Below are 14,989 nucleotides of genomic sequence, written 5' to 3' on the forward strand. Positions count from 1 at the left end.
TATGTGCACTTCAACAACTTTTAAAACCAATTACTCACTCAATTGGAAGATTGAATAAGAAAATATTATGCCAGACACAAAAACAGATTCTCGTTAGCTTGCACTGACCATGCATAACAACTTTACAATAAACTATTATGAAGGGTTGAAGATCTTGAATATTTTATATTAGAATTTTAAAGATTTTCAATACAATTTTTTCGTAGAAAAATTTACTTTCCTTCCCTCCTTTTTTCTCTTTTCTCGTTTCTTTTTTTTTCCTGCTTTTTTTTCTTTTTTTTTTTTTGGTTAATTGAACTTTTACAGGTTGTATTACAAATTTTGATGATCGCAAGGACGAATTGGAAAAATGTCACCGTTCCTCTACGCCCAATAATAGTGTTAGTCAGAAACGGGCACGTGAATTAGAAGGCGATTTGGAAAGTGAAGTTTTAAATTTAGCACGCAATTCTCCGAAAAGACCAGCACGTTCTCCTTCAGTTGATTTACAGATCAAAGCGTTGAAATCCACTTCAGAATTGGAAGATGACCAAGAATATGCCGCTAATACTGCCAATCTGTTAGCTGCCCTGCACAATCCTTTAACGCCTTTACTGCTACAGACGCCGTTGGGTTTTGGCGGAGCGTTAAATAACACGTCTTCGGCAAATCCTGAAGATATGCAGCAAGCTTTCCAACTGCAATTACAAAGTTATATGGAAGTAATGCGTCAGATTGCTCCTGAAACATTGCAAAATCCAACAGCTGCACAATTCGTTTTACAAAATTCGCTGCAAGCCATGCTGCAATTACAGGCTTTGCAGCAAATAAAACAACAGCAACAACAACAGGAACAGGAACATGAGCAACATCAGCTACAGCAGCATAAACCGTTTACGAAAATGTTAAGCAAAAGCTTACTTGAAAAAAAAACTCAATCTCCTCTACGAAGTCCCTCCTTGAGCCCGGTAAGTCGTCTTGATCGCAGCAAAGAGCCTACGCCTAATGTAACAGTCTCCCCGCCACTCAACCATGGTCCTGATATAACGCCGCCAAATTCAGCTAATCTTGGTGCGGGCTTAAGCAGCGCTATTATGACGCCCAACACTCCTGGCATGACACCTGCGTTCGCCAGCACCGGTCTCAGCCAATCAGCTTTGAGTTACACGAGCACACCTCACAATTCTAAAAGTTGTACCCCTTTAGCTATCAGCAGTGCCCCTCATAACCTAGATCAGTCTCCTGAAGAGACTACGGATTTGGAAGAACTTGAACAATTTGCCAAAACATTTAAGCAAAGACGTATTAAATTGGGTTTTACCCAAGGCGATGTTGGCCTAGCCATGGGAAAGTTATATGGCAATGATTTTTCCCAAACTACCATCTCTCGATTCGAGGCTTTAAACCTTAGTTTCAAAAATATGTGTAAATTGAAACCATTGCTGCAGAAATGGCTAGAAGATGCAGATTCGACTGTCGTTAAGCCCGGGGGTATATTCAATTTAACCGCTTTGGCTGCCAATGCGGGCACTCCATCCGACAATATAATGTGCCGGCGTCGCAAAAAACGCACTTCGATTGAAACGACGGTACGTTCAACTTTGGAAAAAGCTTTCATGATCAATTGTAAGCCCACCTCGGAAGAAATAAATCAACTAGCCGATCAATTAAATATGGATAAAGAAGTGGTGAGGGTATGGTTTTGTAATCGACGTCAAAAGGAAAAGAGAACAAATCCCTCCGCCGATTTAGATAGTCCCACCGGCACACCGCTTAGTAGCCATACCTTCGGCTATCCCCCTCAAACATCACTCAATCTTAGCAATGGCCTCGAGGCATCCTCTTCGTTATGTGGTAGCTCAATTAGTTCCTTATCTCCGCTTTGTGTGGGTAGCAAACAGCCAGAATGATGTTGGTACGGCCATGATGAATGTGGGCAAAATGGTTATATGGATGCCAAAGAAACTACATATCGTTATGGAAAATTTAAGCAAAACAATAAATTACCAATTGCAGACACCACCGCACCGGTCAATACAAGTCCAATGCAAAATTTTATGGAAACAAATTTAACCTCAAATGCCGTTTGGTACATGGCTCATGATTCCTATTATAAAACTACGAGCTTAACGCCTTGGGGGGCTATGCCACCTCATTGAAATTTTTTGTGTATTAACAAAATATTTTAGAAAAAAAAAAGAAAACACCAAAAAAAAAAAAATAAACAAAAAAAAATTCAACATTAAACACAACCAAAAAAATTTTTTTTTATTATTAATAAAAAAAAAAAAAAAAAAAAAAAAAAAATACTAAATAATTATTATATATCTAATTAGGATAAGCGACAATTAGCCTTTAAGATCAAAACTCTTCATCATTACACTTCCATTTCATTTCTGAGTCATTTTCCTTTTCCTTTATGTTTCTTTCTTTTCGAAACTTTTTGTAAATAAATTTAATTTCATTAACCAAATGTGTTGTTATACTTTTAATCAAAAAATAAAAAATAAAAAAATAAGAGCATTTACCTAAAGTTCCTAATCAAACTAACACAACATGATATACGATCACAAATCTATATTAGTGCATGCGTAATATAAATTAGTTTTCCATTTAGCGAGTAAAGTAAGTTAAATAACTGTTGTACAACAAGTATATACTGATTTTATAAATTAAGTGAATTTATAAATCAAATGACAATTAATTGATGTTATTGTATATAATTTAAATAAAACTTGTATGAAAATGAAAAAATTATCTGCAGACTGTTTTTTTTTTTGCAAAGCTCAATTTCAATGATAATTGCACGCATCTTTAATATGAGTAAGTATTCAAAAGTGTACTTTAAAATTTTCCAAAAATTATAGTCACTAAATCCAGTCACACTATCGATTTTTGCCATTGTACGAAGGCATTAACACTTGAATCCTAAAAATATGCTAAAATAATTAACAAAAGCTATTCTACAGAGGTAAGCAGATCCTATATCAGAAGAACAAGGCTCTCTCAGCGCTCCCATCCACTTGTCCTGGACTTGCTTGCACGTCACATCGCCTGCGACACACTAACTCGACTTGCCTTTCTTTAATCGCACTGCCCACTTGTGGAGGGCAGCGAGACTGTATGCATTTTCAGAGAAACGTAGAGGTATCTTCACCTTCACCAAAATTTCAAGACACGTTTTTTATGTTTTAACACTAAACCTACCAGGCGCGGTCAAATAAACGTTTTTGAAATTTCACGCATACAACGTTACTGTATCTTATTGACTTTTCCAAAAAAATATACATACAACCTATTTTTCAATATTTACAACTTTTCTTAATGTGTATTTTCCGAAAACAAATTGTACCATGTCGAATCTACCACGAGCGGTCATTTGACCGTTTGAAAAATTTATGTTATTTACGACTATATTCTTCGATAATCGCGTTCTTGAAATTGTTTTACGAGTCTACAATATAATTGTAGACAATCTACAATCTAATCAATGCATCCGACATTCGTGGAATTTATCAATTTATTAGACAAAATAAATAATATCGACGACGATTATTCGGAAGATGATCAAGAAGTTTACGATATTGATGATGATACTGCAGAAAATTATTGTGACTTATTTGACAGTGATACGGACGAAGAGAAAATTTTGAATATACGACGAGGACAGGAAATAAAGACATTTATAGTTAGTTCCGAAAGTACAAATGAGGAAGAAATTGAAACTGCTATGAACGAAACTGTTTGGAAAAAAATAAAAGAAGGATCTAACAGTGGAAGAACATCAATTTGTAATATTTTCAAGGAAATATCAGGACCGACAGGATACGTTGAACGAAATATTATGAAGGGCAGAGCATTTTCAGCATTTTCTTTGATTATTGATCATAAAATGATTGAACATGTAAGAGAATATAAGGAATCAGACAGAGGCTTTTCGAGTGTTGAAAACGAAACGGAATTTATCTAATGCAATATTATATGCATTTATTGGACTTCTATATGTACGCGGCGCAAATGAGGCTTAAAATATTAATTTATCATATTTATGGAACACGAAATGGGGTCCGTCGTTTTTCTCGACTTCGCAGAAATCGTGAGATTTATTCGATTTGACAACAAAAATCAACTAAGCCAACGCTGGTATAAATTTATCGAAAACAGTCAAAACTCTTATAAACCAGGAGCATATTTTGTTATAGATGAACAACTGTTTCCTCCAAAAGCACGTTGTAGATTTACTCAATACAAGTCCAACAAACCGGACAAATTTGGTATGAAATTCTGGTTAGTTTCCGATGTAAGTAGTAAATATATAGTAAACTGCTTTCCATATTTGAGAAAAGATGAAGGGAGGGAATCGTCAATCGCACTTGGAGAGTTTGTAAGTTTGAAATTAACCGAAGCATATACGAGCCAGTTGACAATTTTTTTACAAGCGCGTCACTAGCGAGTAAACTTCTAGCAAGAAGAACTACGCTTGTTGGAACTGGTTAGCGAGACAGGCAAAGGATAGTATGACACGCTTCTCAACAATATTATACAAATCGAAAGATTTTATTCTTACAATTTATAAAGCTAAACCCACTGAAAAAGTATTGATACGTAGTTCAATGCGTTCATCCGTTGAAATTGAAAAAAATGACCCCCGTATACCAGAGACAATTAGATTTTACAATTGTACAAAATTCGGTGTAGATGTAACCGATCAAATGACCAGAAAATATACTGTAAAATCTAAATGTCAAAGGTGGCCTTTAAAGGTATTTTTCCATGTCTTCGATTTAGTCGGGATAAATTCTTGGATTTTATATAAAGAAATGACGGTTGGGGAAATATCGAGGCAAGAGTTTTTATTTCAATTAGCCGAAGAACTTGGGACCGAATATCGGAAAGAGGAACAAATAAGCCAAGAATGCGCATTTTCTGCACGGAGATCTTGTCAAATAAGATATTGTTGACAGTCAACAAAACAAACAAAATTTGTATAAAATGTAAAAAATACGTATGTGGAAAGCGTGCAATACAAAATGCTGTAATATGTAAAGAATGTGATGAAAATGCATAAAAGTATATAAAAGATAAAACATCGAAAAGCGGGGAACGAATTTTTTTCAGACATTTTGCTGAAATTTGTTTCGCCGACATGTTTTAGTCCAAAGACGAACCCTATTGAGAATTGATTCGGATCAGAGCACGTTTTCGACTGCTTTACATATAACGCCTTATTTTGAAAAGTTGTTTAATGAGTAAATGTGGAATGGTGTGCCGTGGACAACTGCAGCGTTTTTACGTGTTTTAAAGCTGCTTCAATTCGAGTTGGCAAGTACTGTACATATATACAACTTTAAGGTCTAGCAAATAGCATAGTGATTTCCTTCCGCTTCCTTAACCAGGAGCCTGCTAGAAAATATTACTGGTTGCAATTCTCAATGCTTCACAGACTTCATCTATTTGCAGTGTACATTAATTTGACGAAAAAGCTTTGCATGCCGCAATCAGATCACATATTGCAACTTAGTAGTGGACTTTAAATGCACATAAAGCATAAATTGTGCGAGACAAAATTATAAACAATGATATGATAATTAAATCTCTATGATTCGGGTTTGACTTAACCTGAAGCTTACGATTAACGGCAAAAGGTGGCTTCGGAAAATTGAGCATTTTCGTAACAATGCAATACGTGTATGGGATTAAAAACTAACCCGTAGACTTTGAGAAGTGCACTTTTATTCGCGCTCTTGAAGTTCTCTTAAAACATTTCCACCTATATATGGTGGAATTGGTGAGTTAAGGTTCACATGAAATCTATTTAACAAATTGACAAACAAACCGTTTTGTGTTAAATAATAAATTTATTGACGCTATTGTTGTTACTGTTCATTCCATTCATGGCTGATTGCAACCCCTTAACATGGATTTGTCAATATGTGTGTAAGAGATGCTTTTAAAATATGGATTTCGTGTTTAAGCAATGAACAAGCATATGAAAATTTTTGGGAAGAAAAAAACAAAAAAAAGGGTTACACTCTCAGGGCACATCAAATCATCACATTTTATAAGCCACAGCAATAACATTGAAAATTTGCTATCCTTTAAAGGCCATTTTTAATTCAAAAAATCTTTTCTAAAGTGATAATATCATGCAAAGGACAAAAGCATTAGAGAGAGAGAGAGAGAGAGGAAGAATCGGAGAGGAGAGGAATGTGAGAGAAATGTACATTAAAAATGTTTGAAAAGGATTTGTACGCTTACTTGCATAAACAAATGGGATGGGGAGGTACAAATATACTTGTTCAACTTTAAAAGTTTTCATTCGATGTGAATGAAAGCAACGCAACATATTGCAACATAAAAATATTGAAGTGATTTCTTATCCTTTAAATCCAATGCTTGTGTCATTATTCAACTCTTTTGTATAATGAGATTTCTTTCGGACTAGATGTAAAGAACGAACACAATATCATGCATTCGTGTGTGTGTGTGTGTGTGTCTGTCTATGTGTATTTTATAAAAGGAGTTTAGTGGATTGTTTTGATTTGAGTGTACACCAGATTGTTTCGAAAGGAAGTTCATTTAAAAAATGGTATTTCCTGTTTGCTATAAGGCGCGTGCCTTTTACTCAGGACAATGGGGCGAGTACGAAAGAGCTTAGGGAAATGTTATGACACATTATTAACTATATTAGTTTAATATTTATTTAGGATAAATAATGAAATAATAAATTATCTAAAAAATATTGAGCCTATACCTCTACACTTCATAACGTATTTGTGGAAAAGACATTTGCAAAGAAAAGAATTTTGTAGCCTCACGGTTAACATATATTTACATTAAAATACATCTTCTTTTAGTTTTCCATTGCAACACCTCTCTTACGCAAATTTCCCATTCCGAATACTTTTTTCAAGCACACAATATGCTTCATTTTTATTTCATTAGCTGCAACTACCCTGAACTGAGTTCGAAGAGCGAAGAACATCCTGCCAGTATATAGGCAGTTTCCTAAATCATTTGAAATCACTACACTTTGGGTCAATAAATTTAAAGCTGCTTACAAAGACATATCTAGGATAAATAAAACACATCATCTCTGACTGGTCGTCGCACTTTCACGTACATCTCCACTATAGCAACATATATCTAGCTAAACGACTAAAGTCCTCTACCACAGCTGAAATGCTTCCACTTAGCTCAAACATCAACGATTTATGCGCTCATCTGCAAACACCGCGCACGCTTGAACAAAGTGGTCGCGCTATATAATCTATTAATAATCACTATTAGAAGAAGATATATAGTAAAGCGGACGTGACGCTTTACACCCTGAGAATAAGATCACGACAATAACTGCCCTTTATATATGTTTACGATTATATCACATCTCTTATATGTCACAGAACATTCCATAAGACCTCAATAAGCGGTTCTGCGATGCAAGCTGACGCTTTAGTCAAGGCTAACGCTTGTTCTTCGACAATACCTAGAGCTAATTACCGTAACTCTTTCGTAGACGATCGCTAATAAAAACTTTAAGCTTGCCTTCGCAAATAGCTTTCGTTCACTGCGAAGGGGTAATCTTTCGCAAAGGCAGCGACTAGAAAATGTAACCTACAAAGAAATTCTACGTAACTCCTTTGCGCTCTTACCAAGATATCGTGCCAACGGAATATCTAAAGTTTGAAGGATAAAAGGCATCGTATTCTAACTTAACGACTGGATCACTACTTTTTCTTATTTCTTCTTCTCCTATAATCAAATATCAACACAGTACTGTATCTATAACCGGCATTCCCTCCCTGAAATGTAAAAAAAAGAGCTCAATACTTTTTGCATTGAGTAATTTAGAAAAAAAAAAATCAAATCATTTGTAAATATATGCAATAAGGTTTACTGCCCGTTTTATTGTTATACTTGAAAAAAAAAAAAAAAAAAAACGGTCAAAGCATATCAAACTTCATTTTGAAAAATACTAATGGCATTGAACCTAAATCCAATCCCACAGTGTTGGCCTATCAAACATGTTGTATAGTTAAATAGCCTTCTCAATGCTATCAAGAAGAAGAAATCACATTGAATTTTTCAATTTATTATCCTTCAGAAAAATATGTGCGCCTTAAGTAAAATACCTTAAGAAGCATTCAACCATAAAGCACTTGCAAATCAATCTCCTTCCAGCAAAGCTTTAACTCCAAACCCATCCATCCATCCGTGTATTTCTGTATTTTCCATATAATAAATAATTGCTTTTGAAATAAAATTGTTTTGAATAAATACGAATACTGTGTATGGGTGTAGGCAAGTATTTGAAGTCTTATCAACCAGTAAACAGGCCATACCAGCCACCACCGTAAACATTACTACACCACCATCATCACAAGTTTCAAAAAAGTAAACAAAATAAGGAAAAATTTCAATTTTTTATTTATTTTTTTTTTTCTTGACGATGGCCTTTTAAGTTTAATTCAATTGTGGATTTCGGACATTTGCTTATTGGGTATCCGATAAGATTCTTTGCCCTTTCCAATGCCGTAGGTTATTTGCGTTTAGAACGTTTGAATTTAACAGGCCTTCCTTTTCTATTTGTTTGTAAATTCGCAAATGGTTTCTTTGAAATTAAAAAATTTTTATCAAAAGGTTAATGTTTACTTATAGAAAAGGCTATTTAAAATTTTTGATAGTATTCCTCGAAGAGTGATGGTTCATGTACTTTTCCGTTGCGTTTGCAACGTTGCTGACCTCAAACTAATTGCAATAACTTTTTAAAAAGTTTTGAAATATCTGAGACTTGGAGACATCAACTTATCTCGAAAGTTATTATTACCTTTTCTTTCAAAAATGACTTACTCTCCCCTTTCTCTCTTCTTTCCTCTCTCTTTTCTCTGCTCTTTCTTTCCTATCTACGATCTCAGGCCTCTACGTAATTTCATAGTGAAAAAAAAAGTTCTAATAATTTTTCCTATACCGGCCGTTTGATCAATAGTAGTAGGCTGTTGGTTTCTCAGCACCTTTTACTTTGATCCAGAAATATGACCATCAAGCTTACTTATAATTGTTTTCTGTAGGAATTCCAAAAATCCACATAAATTTAATCAGATCATCTCTCCGCCCTCTCGTTGTGCTCCTTTTTTAACAAACCTCTGTAATTAGCAATAGATCGCCAAGGGTTGGCTTCCTTAGCCTTTAGAGAATAAGCGCATATTCGTTCTCAATCATTCAACATGTCTTTATAAAAAAGCCATCGATGCGAGATTAATATATATATTCGTACTCAACAATTTCCGTATATAAATTCCAACCATCTGAGAAAATAAAAATTCCATACAATTGAGAATGTTTGAATAAATTTCTTTACATGTATTGTACGCCTTTAGAGAATAAGCGTATACAATTATCAAGAATCGTATTGGTGGTCTAGATGACACAGCGTTAGAAATATCAAATTATTTATCGGATAATCCGCTTGTGAGAAAAAAACAATAGAATTATAGAGAAAAACTGTGAAAATGTGTAGAAACAAGTTGTGAACCTTCTTACCTTTCAATATTGGGGTAATTATTGGCCCGACTAGTTTCAAAGGGACTATAAAGGATTTCAATAATTTGTAACCTACAAATCATTCCTGCATACCTGCATGCCTGCTTTTATGACATAATCTGACTTATACGTCTGTCTTGATTATAATAACTGTTCTTATAGAATCGTATTGTTATTAATAATTACATTTACTAATTAATAAACTGAAACAAACAAACAAACAGATACTTTACATTGATTTCGTCAGTTTATTTCCAAGGCAAAAATTTGCCATAAACGAAGAGATATACACAGTGTGTAATAAAACTTTCATAAGCGCAATTAGAAGTTCGCGAAATTTTCTATCTTAACCCACTAAAAGAAATTTCAGAGATAGGACAAGGTCCTATCTGGCAAGCTAACATTTTAAAACACGGAGTACAGAGATCGAACGGATCAATGTTGAAACCTTCTAACATACATATGGGTTTAACAGATAGTTTCTACGAACTTAACCGTAAACATAGTAATATCCTCGGGTCCATAAGGCTTGAAAGAAAATTGGAGCCTGCTCTACTTTCCCAATAAACTTTCACAAACCTGAATGGATACATGAGCCACGAGAACAAGTTCCTGGGTGACAGTACTTTCGAGTCAAATATTTCTATTGTTTATTTTAAATCGTATTTAAAACAAAAGAAAAAAGCCTTGTACCAAAAAGCATATATCTTAAGATTATACATCACTAATTCGATTGATTTGCCGTCGCAATTGAATACATTTACCAAGAAATGAAAATCATATAATAAGAAAGTTGTCGAATGTTTACGCATGTAAGCGCTAAACATAAAAAAAAGTGTTCTTGTTAACATACGCACGCACGACTTATTGGAAGTTAACGAAAGCAAATGATGTCTATCTAATAAGGATACCAACAACGATAGCTTGTTGAATTTGCAACAGAAGTTTCAATTTTTCTAAATGATTAAATTCTCAGCAAAAAGCAAAAACTGACAAGAATACGAAATCATTTTAAATGGCACATCAATCAATAATTCCCTACACTAATATCTAGATGGCCCCTCTAAAAAGAAATTTGAACGATGGCTATAAAAATTTCATATTATTTCGATCAGAAGTTATGGTGGCTTGGAATGGAAGGTTTCTCGTTTCGAATGTTGAATAACACAAAGTTTTTGGAAAGGAAAATATACCGTTCAAAGTTACCGCTTGCTGGAAAACTATTATAAAAGTCCTTTTGCGGCGAAAACAATACTTGAGCTCAAACACAGGCAGTACACGTACAAAACAAATGGTTGCACCTTAAAACAAGTTCTGAAAATTATTCCCGGTACTCGAAAGATGAAGTTGCAAGAGTTCAATAAGGTCTTAAGGATATCAAAGGACTGTCCATGCATTAAATTGCATTTCCAATTGAATAGCACTCTTACTTGCAATGTAAAGTGGTTTGAATGATAGTTCGAATTGCTGCGCTGGCTATTCTCCAGATCTGGCACCCAACAACTATCATCTATTTGCTGGCCTGAGTATTATGCTTCACTGAAGAAATTTGGATCATATAATCTAGTCATTTAAGCATATTTTAAGAATATTAACAAACTGGTCTATGATGTACGCATCGAAATTTTAAAGAATATCACTCTTCGTAGAGACTATTCAAGACTATGTTGAGGAATGAAATGTGATTTTGCAAAAAAAATGCTTATTAGAATTTCTTAGTTAGCCATGAAAAATTGTTGACTAACGTACTAATATTAAAGGAAACTGGAATTTAATTTAAATTATAAAGGTAATAGTAATGTCACTTACTTGGTATCAAAAGGGAATTATTCGCTCTGCAATATTCGAAATCAGACCATTTTGTATTCATCACAAAAGTATTTAATTATTTGTTTTTACCGCACTACCGATGTACGTATTAGATAAACCGCGATTTCATTTTGCAAACCTTCCTACAATTTTCAATATATTTATTGCTTGTTAAAAATAACCGGCGCCACTTCCGTTGCATATTATTAAAATCGAATTTCATCTATATAAAACTTATATAAACTTTTCTACTATCAAACGAAAAGAATTAAAAATTTTGTTGGCGGACGATCTACTATGTACGCTGGAGGCAGAGATGCCACTTTCACAAAAAAAATTAACGGCGGAACTGTTTAGTTTGTCACGATTTGAAACATTTCAATTTCTTAAAAAAGTTAGAGAATGTAAAAAATAAAATTAATTTGAAAATTCATTAAAGTAATTCAAATTTTTAAAAAAATAACAATAACCAAAAACTATATCCATCATAATTAAATAGTTAAAAACAAAGAATGTAAATATAAATAAATGTTTCAACTAAATTGACAAACGAATATGTACTAAAGTCGAAAGCTGTGCCAAAAATGGAATTTTTGGTTTTCAAAATTTAAAAACGTCTTGTTCACTAAACGCAAATAAAGAACACATTATCAAATGAACAAACAACATTCACTCTGCCAGAAAGCACGTAAAGCAAATCACAAAATGGAACTAAAGACATCAAAGTAAACACTACATGTGCTTATGTCTAAAACTAAAGACTACTCTGTTAAAACTTGTATTCAAATATTTGCTTAATACGTTCACAATGGTAGAAAGGAAAAGGTCAAAGACTTTATGTTTGTCTGCTTAAACATATGACCTCTCTAATCAATTTATGGTTAAATCCATTTAAAGCTTGAACAAGTTTTTAAAATCATCAAATTTAAAAAAAAATCCATAAACTACCCTTTTTCTTTATCCCCTATCTTTTTTTTGCAAACTTCTAAATATGAAAGAATTTAAAATACCTCCCTTTAAAAAAAAAAAATCGTTTTACGCATCACAAACCTCTTTTTTGTTGGCTATGCGGGTATAGTAGAATATATAGCGAAATCCACCATATCCAATAATATTATTTACTTGTACAAATTTGACTCCCTCTCTTAATAAATTACCTGAACGAATGATAAGCTATGTTAAAGAATTCAAAGTTCACAAAATGGCCTGTTTGTCTCTCAGTCACCAATGCCTAGACATTTGCATCAACAATGGCTAAAAATGTTCTTCATCATGACGGTTAAGATTTCTGATAATATCCATCAAGTAATAATTTAGCCGGAGAACTAAATTCTAATACTAAAGGACTAGTATCCAAGGCTATCGGCTATCTGTCTTTACAATTTTATAAGTAAAATAGCAATTTAAAAGTACAGTTACTAAATTACTAAATTAAAGGTACTTTTAAAATTCTGTCTTTGCAAATTTTTTAATTTTTTTACTGCTAAATAAATTCACTTATTATTATTCCTATTAAAAGCTTCTTTATGAAGTTTTGGCAACACTACTTTACTTTCCCCCCTTTTTTTTGTAAATGTGTTCGTGAGCTGTATTAATAAGTCGTAATTATTAAGCAGAAAAGTATGCGCGTAATTTAAACTAGTGTCGAAAGATTATTAAAAAATTTTACATAAAATTGGAAAGGTTGTAATAAAAAAATTATCTTTATATACAAGTAATATTATTTTTGGTATGCTTTGCATGAAATCGTAGTCATTGGTTACAACAAAAAACTTCCGTTAGTTTTGCAAATGTTGCAAGATTGATCTTGTCGTTTTAAAAAAAAGACAACTAAGTGGAAAGTTTACACAAAATGTGTAGCTATTCATTGTAAAAACGAAAAAATGTTCAATTGACAAAATTGTGACGTTTAGCGTATTAAAAGTACATAATTATATTCATTGCCTATCGGTATAACTTGTTTATTTGATGAAAACGCGGTTTGAAATTTGTAGACTGACATAATTTTCATGGGACTAAACGTGGTGACCGGCGAAAGTAGTTGAAAATTTGTGTAAACGCTTCTAACTTGTGAAATTGGCGCCTTATTCTTGTGAAAAAGGATATAATGTCTACGAGACCTTAAAAGTACAAGTAACTTTTTCTTATTTTATCATCCTGGCCATAATCAGTTGAAGAAGTCTTTAATATCTAGCGTCTCTAGAAAGCAAGGCTAATGTCTTATTTTACCATCTTGAATATAATCAATTCAAGTAATCTCTAATGTCTAATACCTCTGAAAAGCACCAATAATATTATCTTTATCTTCATCATTTGAAAAATTTCGAAGATATCGTTTATGTTTTTGAAAAAGATCTACCTCCTACCATTAATTTATTATTTTACAAGGCTGTATTTTTTTTAAAGTGTACTTCTGATACATTTCGATGTAATCATAAAATGATGGTCCATTTTTATTCCATTATCCCAGTATTCCAAAGGAATGAAAACTGAGACATCGGCTTAAAATTTTATTTATATGCTTATTAAGCTTGGTGCTCCATCAAAGCAAAGCAATTAATTGCCAAGAATTCTTGTTAAAAACATTATCCTAAAATTAGACGCTTTTGACATACAAAGTATTGTCCTGAAACTTCAATCTAGTTGCTACTTGCTTTATTTAACGTATAAGATGTTTAAAAATTTTAAACCAATTATTATCTTCGCAAGTACTAGACTATACGGAATCAGTTATGAGTAGTTAGTAGTAGTTATTTCCTTGTTTGCTTGGTCGGAACTGTGCAAGAGCGTTAATTCTTAGTAATGTTTGCAATTAGTTCATTTAGAGCTCATCAGACTTGAAGTAGTTTTACGGCAAAAGTTAACTTCATGCTAGAGTCATGATCCACCTTACACGGGCTTTAATAAGTACAAATGAGAGTTTCTACGAAACGAAACGACAATTAAACAAATGATAAACGAATCTCATAGGTCTTTGCTAAATTGCGTAAAGAAATTGATCATTAATTTCCATTTTGTGATTTACAATCAGTGTTTATTTATTTATATTGCGAATGAAACGGCTTAGTGCGATAAAAATATACGGTTCATATATATGTAAAATGTGCGGTTTATATATATGTAAATTGGATAAATAAATATAAAATTAAGAATGGTGATGGATTTCTAATAAAAAATTCTCTTAATTAATGCCCTTAACAACTCAAGAAAGAAATAAGTTGAACTTAACGCTCATTAAAACGAATCTTGTTTTTGTATTGTAAAAATTAAAATATCTTTAAAAACATTTTAATAGAAATTTAAAGAAAGGAGAATAATACTTACTCTTACCCCGACAGTATTGATTAGGTAAGTAATTTAACATTTTCTTAATGACTTCAAATTTCGCATTTCCATTAAGTTTAATATCTTGTTAAATATCCAAAATTTCAATTTTCCAACGAATCTTTAAATCTACTTTTTTCATCTTGAATAATTTTTATTTACTGAAAACAAATATCTTGATGTAGACGCAATATGATGGCATTTAACAAAACCTTACCTATGCACAAGTTTACGTATGCTATGTTTTTACACGCACATTACACGCACAATAAAAAATGTCTCATCAGTGCTTTAAATTTCAAAATATACCATAACAAGACAATCATTACTCTAATCT

General features: G+C 32.9%; 1 protein-coding gene across 2 annotated transcripts in view; it reads left to right on the top strand.

Moving 5' to 3' along the window:
• Positions 1–2,043, top strand: part of LOC119633674 (POU domain protein 2) — a 21,979-nt gene extending 19,936 nt beyond the window's left edge. The window contains exon 2 of one of the 2 annotated variants that reach the window (XM_038027345.1): positions 307–2,039. In XM_038027345.1, coding sequence (XP_037883273.1) covers positions 307–1,889 — 1,583 coding nt within the window. In that variant the 3' untranslated portion in view covers positions 1,890–2,039. Of the gene's footprint in view, positions 1–306 lie in introns of both variants that reach the window. The other variant, XM_038027346.1, reaches the window with a different exon arrangement.
• Positions 2,044–14,989: the final 12,946 nt, after the last annotated feature.

This window comes from Glossina fuscipes, unplaced genomic scaffold (genome assembly GCF_014805625.2).
Source record: "Glossina fuscipes isolate IAEA_lab_2018 unplaced genomic scaffold, Yale_Gfus_2 2, whole genome shotgun sequence".
NCBI lineage: Eukaryota > Metazoa > Arthropoda > Insecta > Diptera > Glossinidae > Glossina > Glossina fuscipes.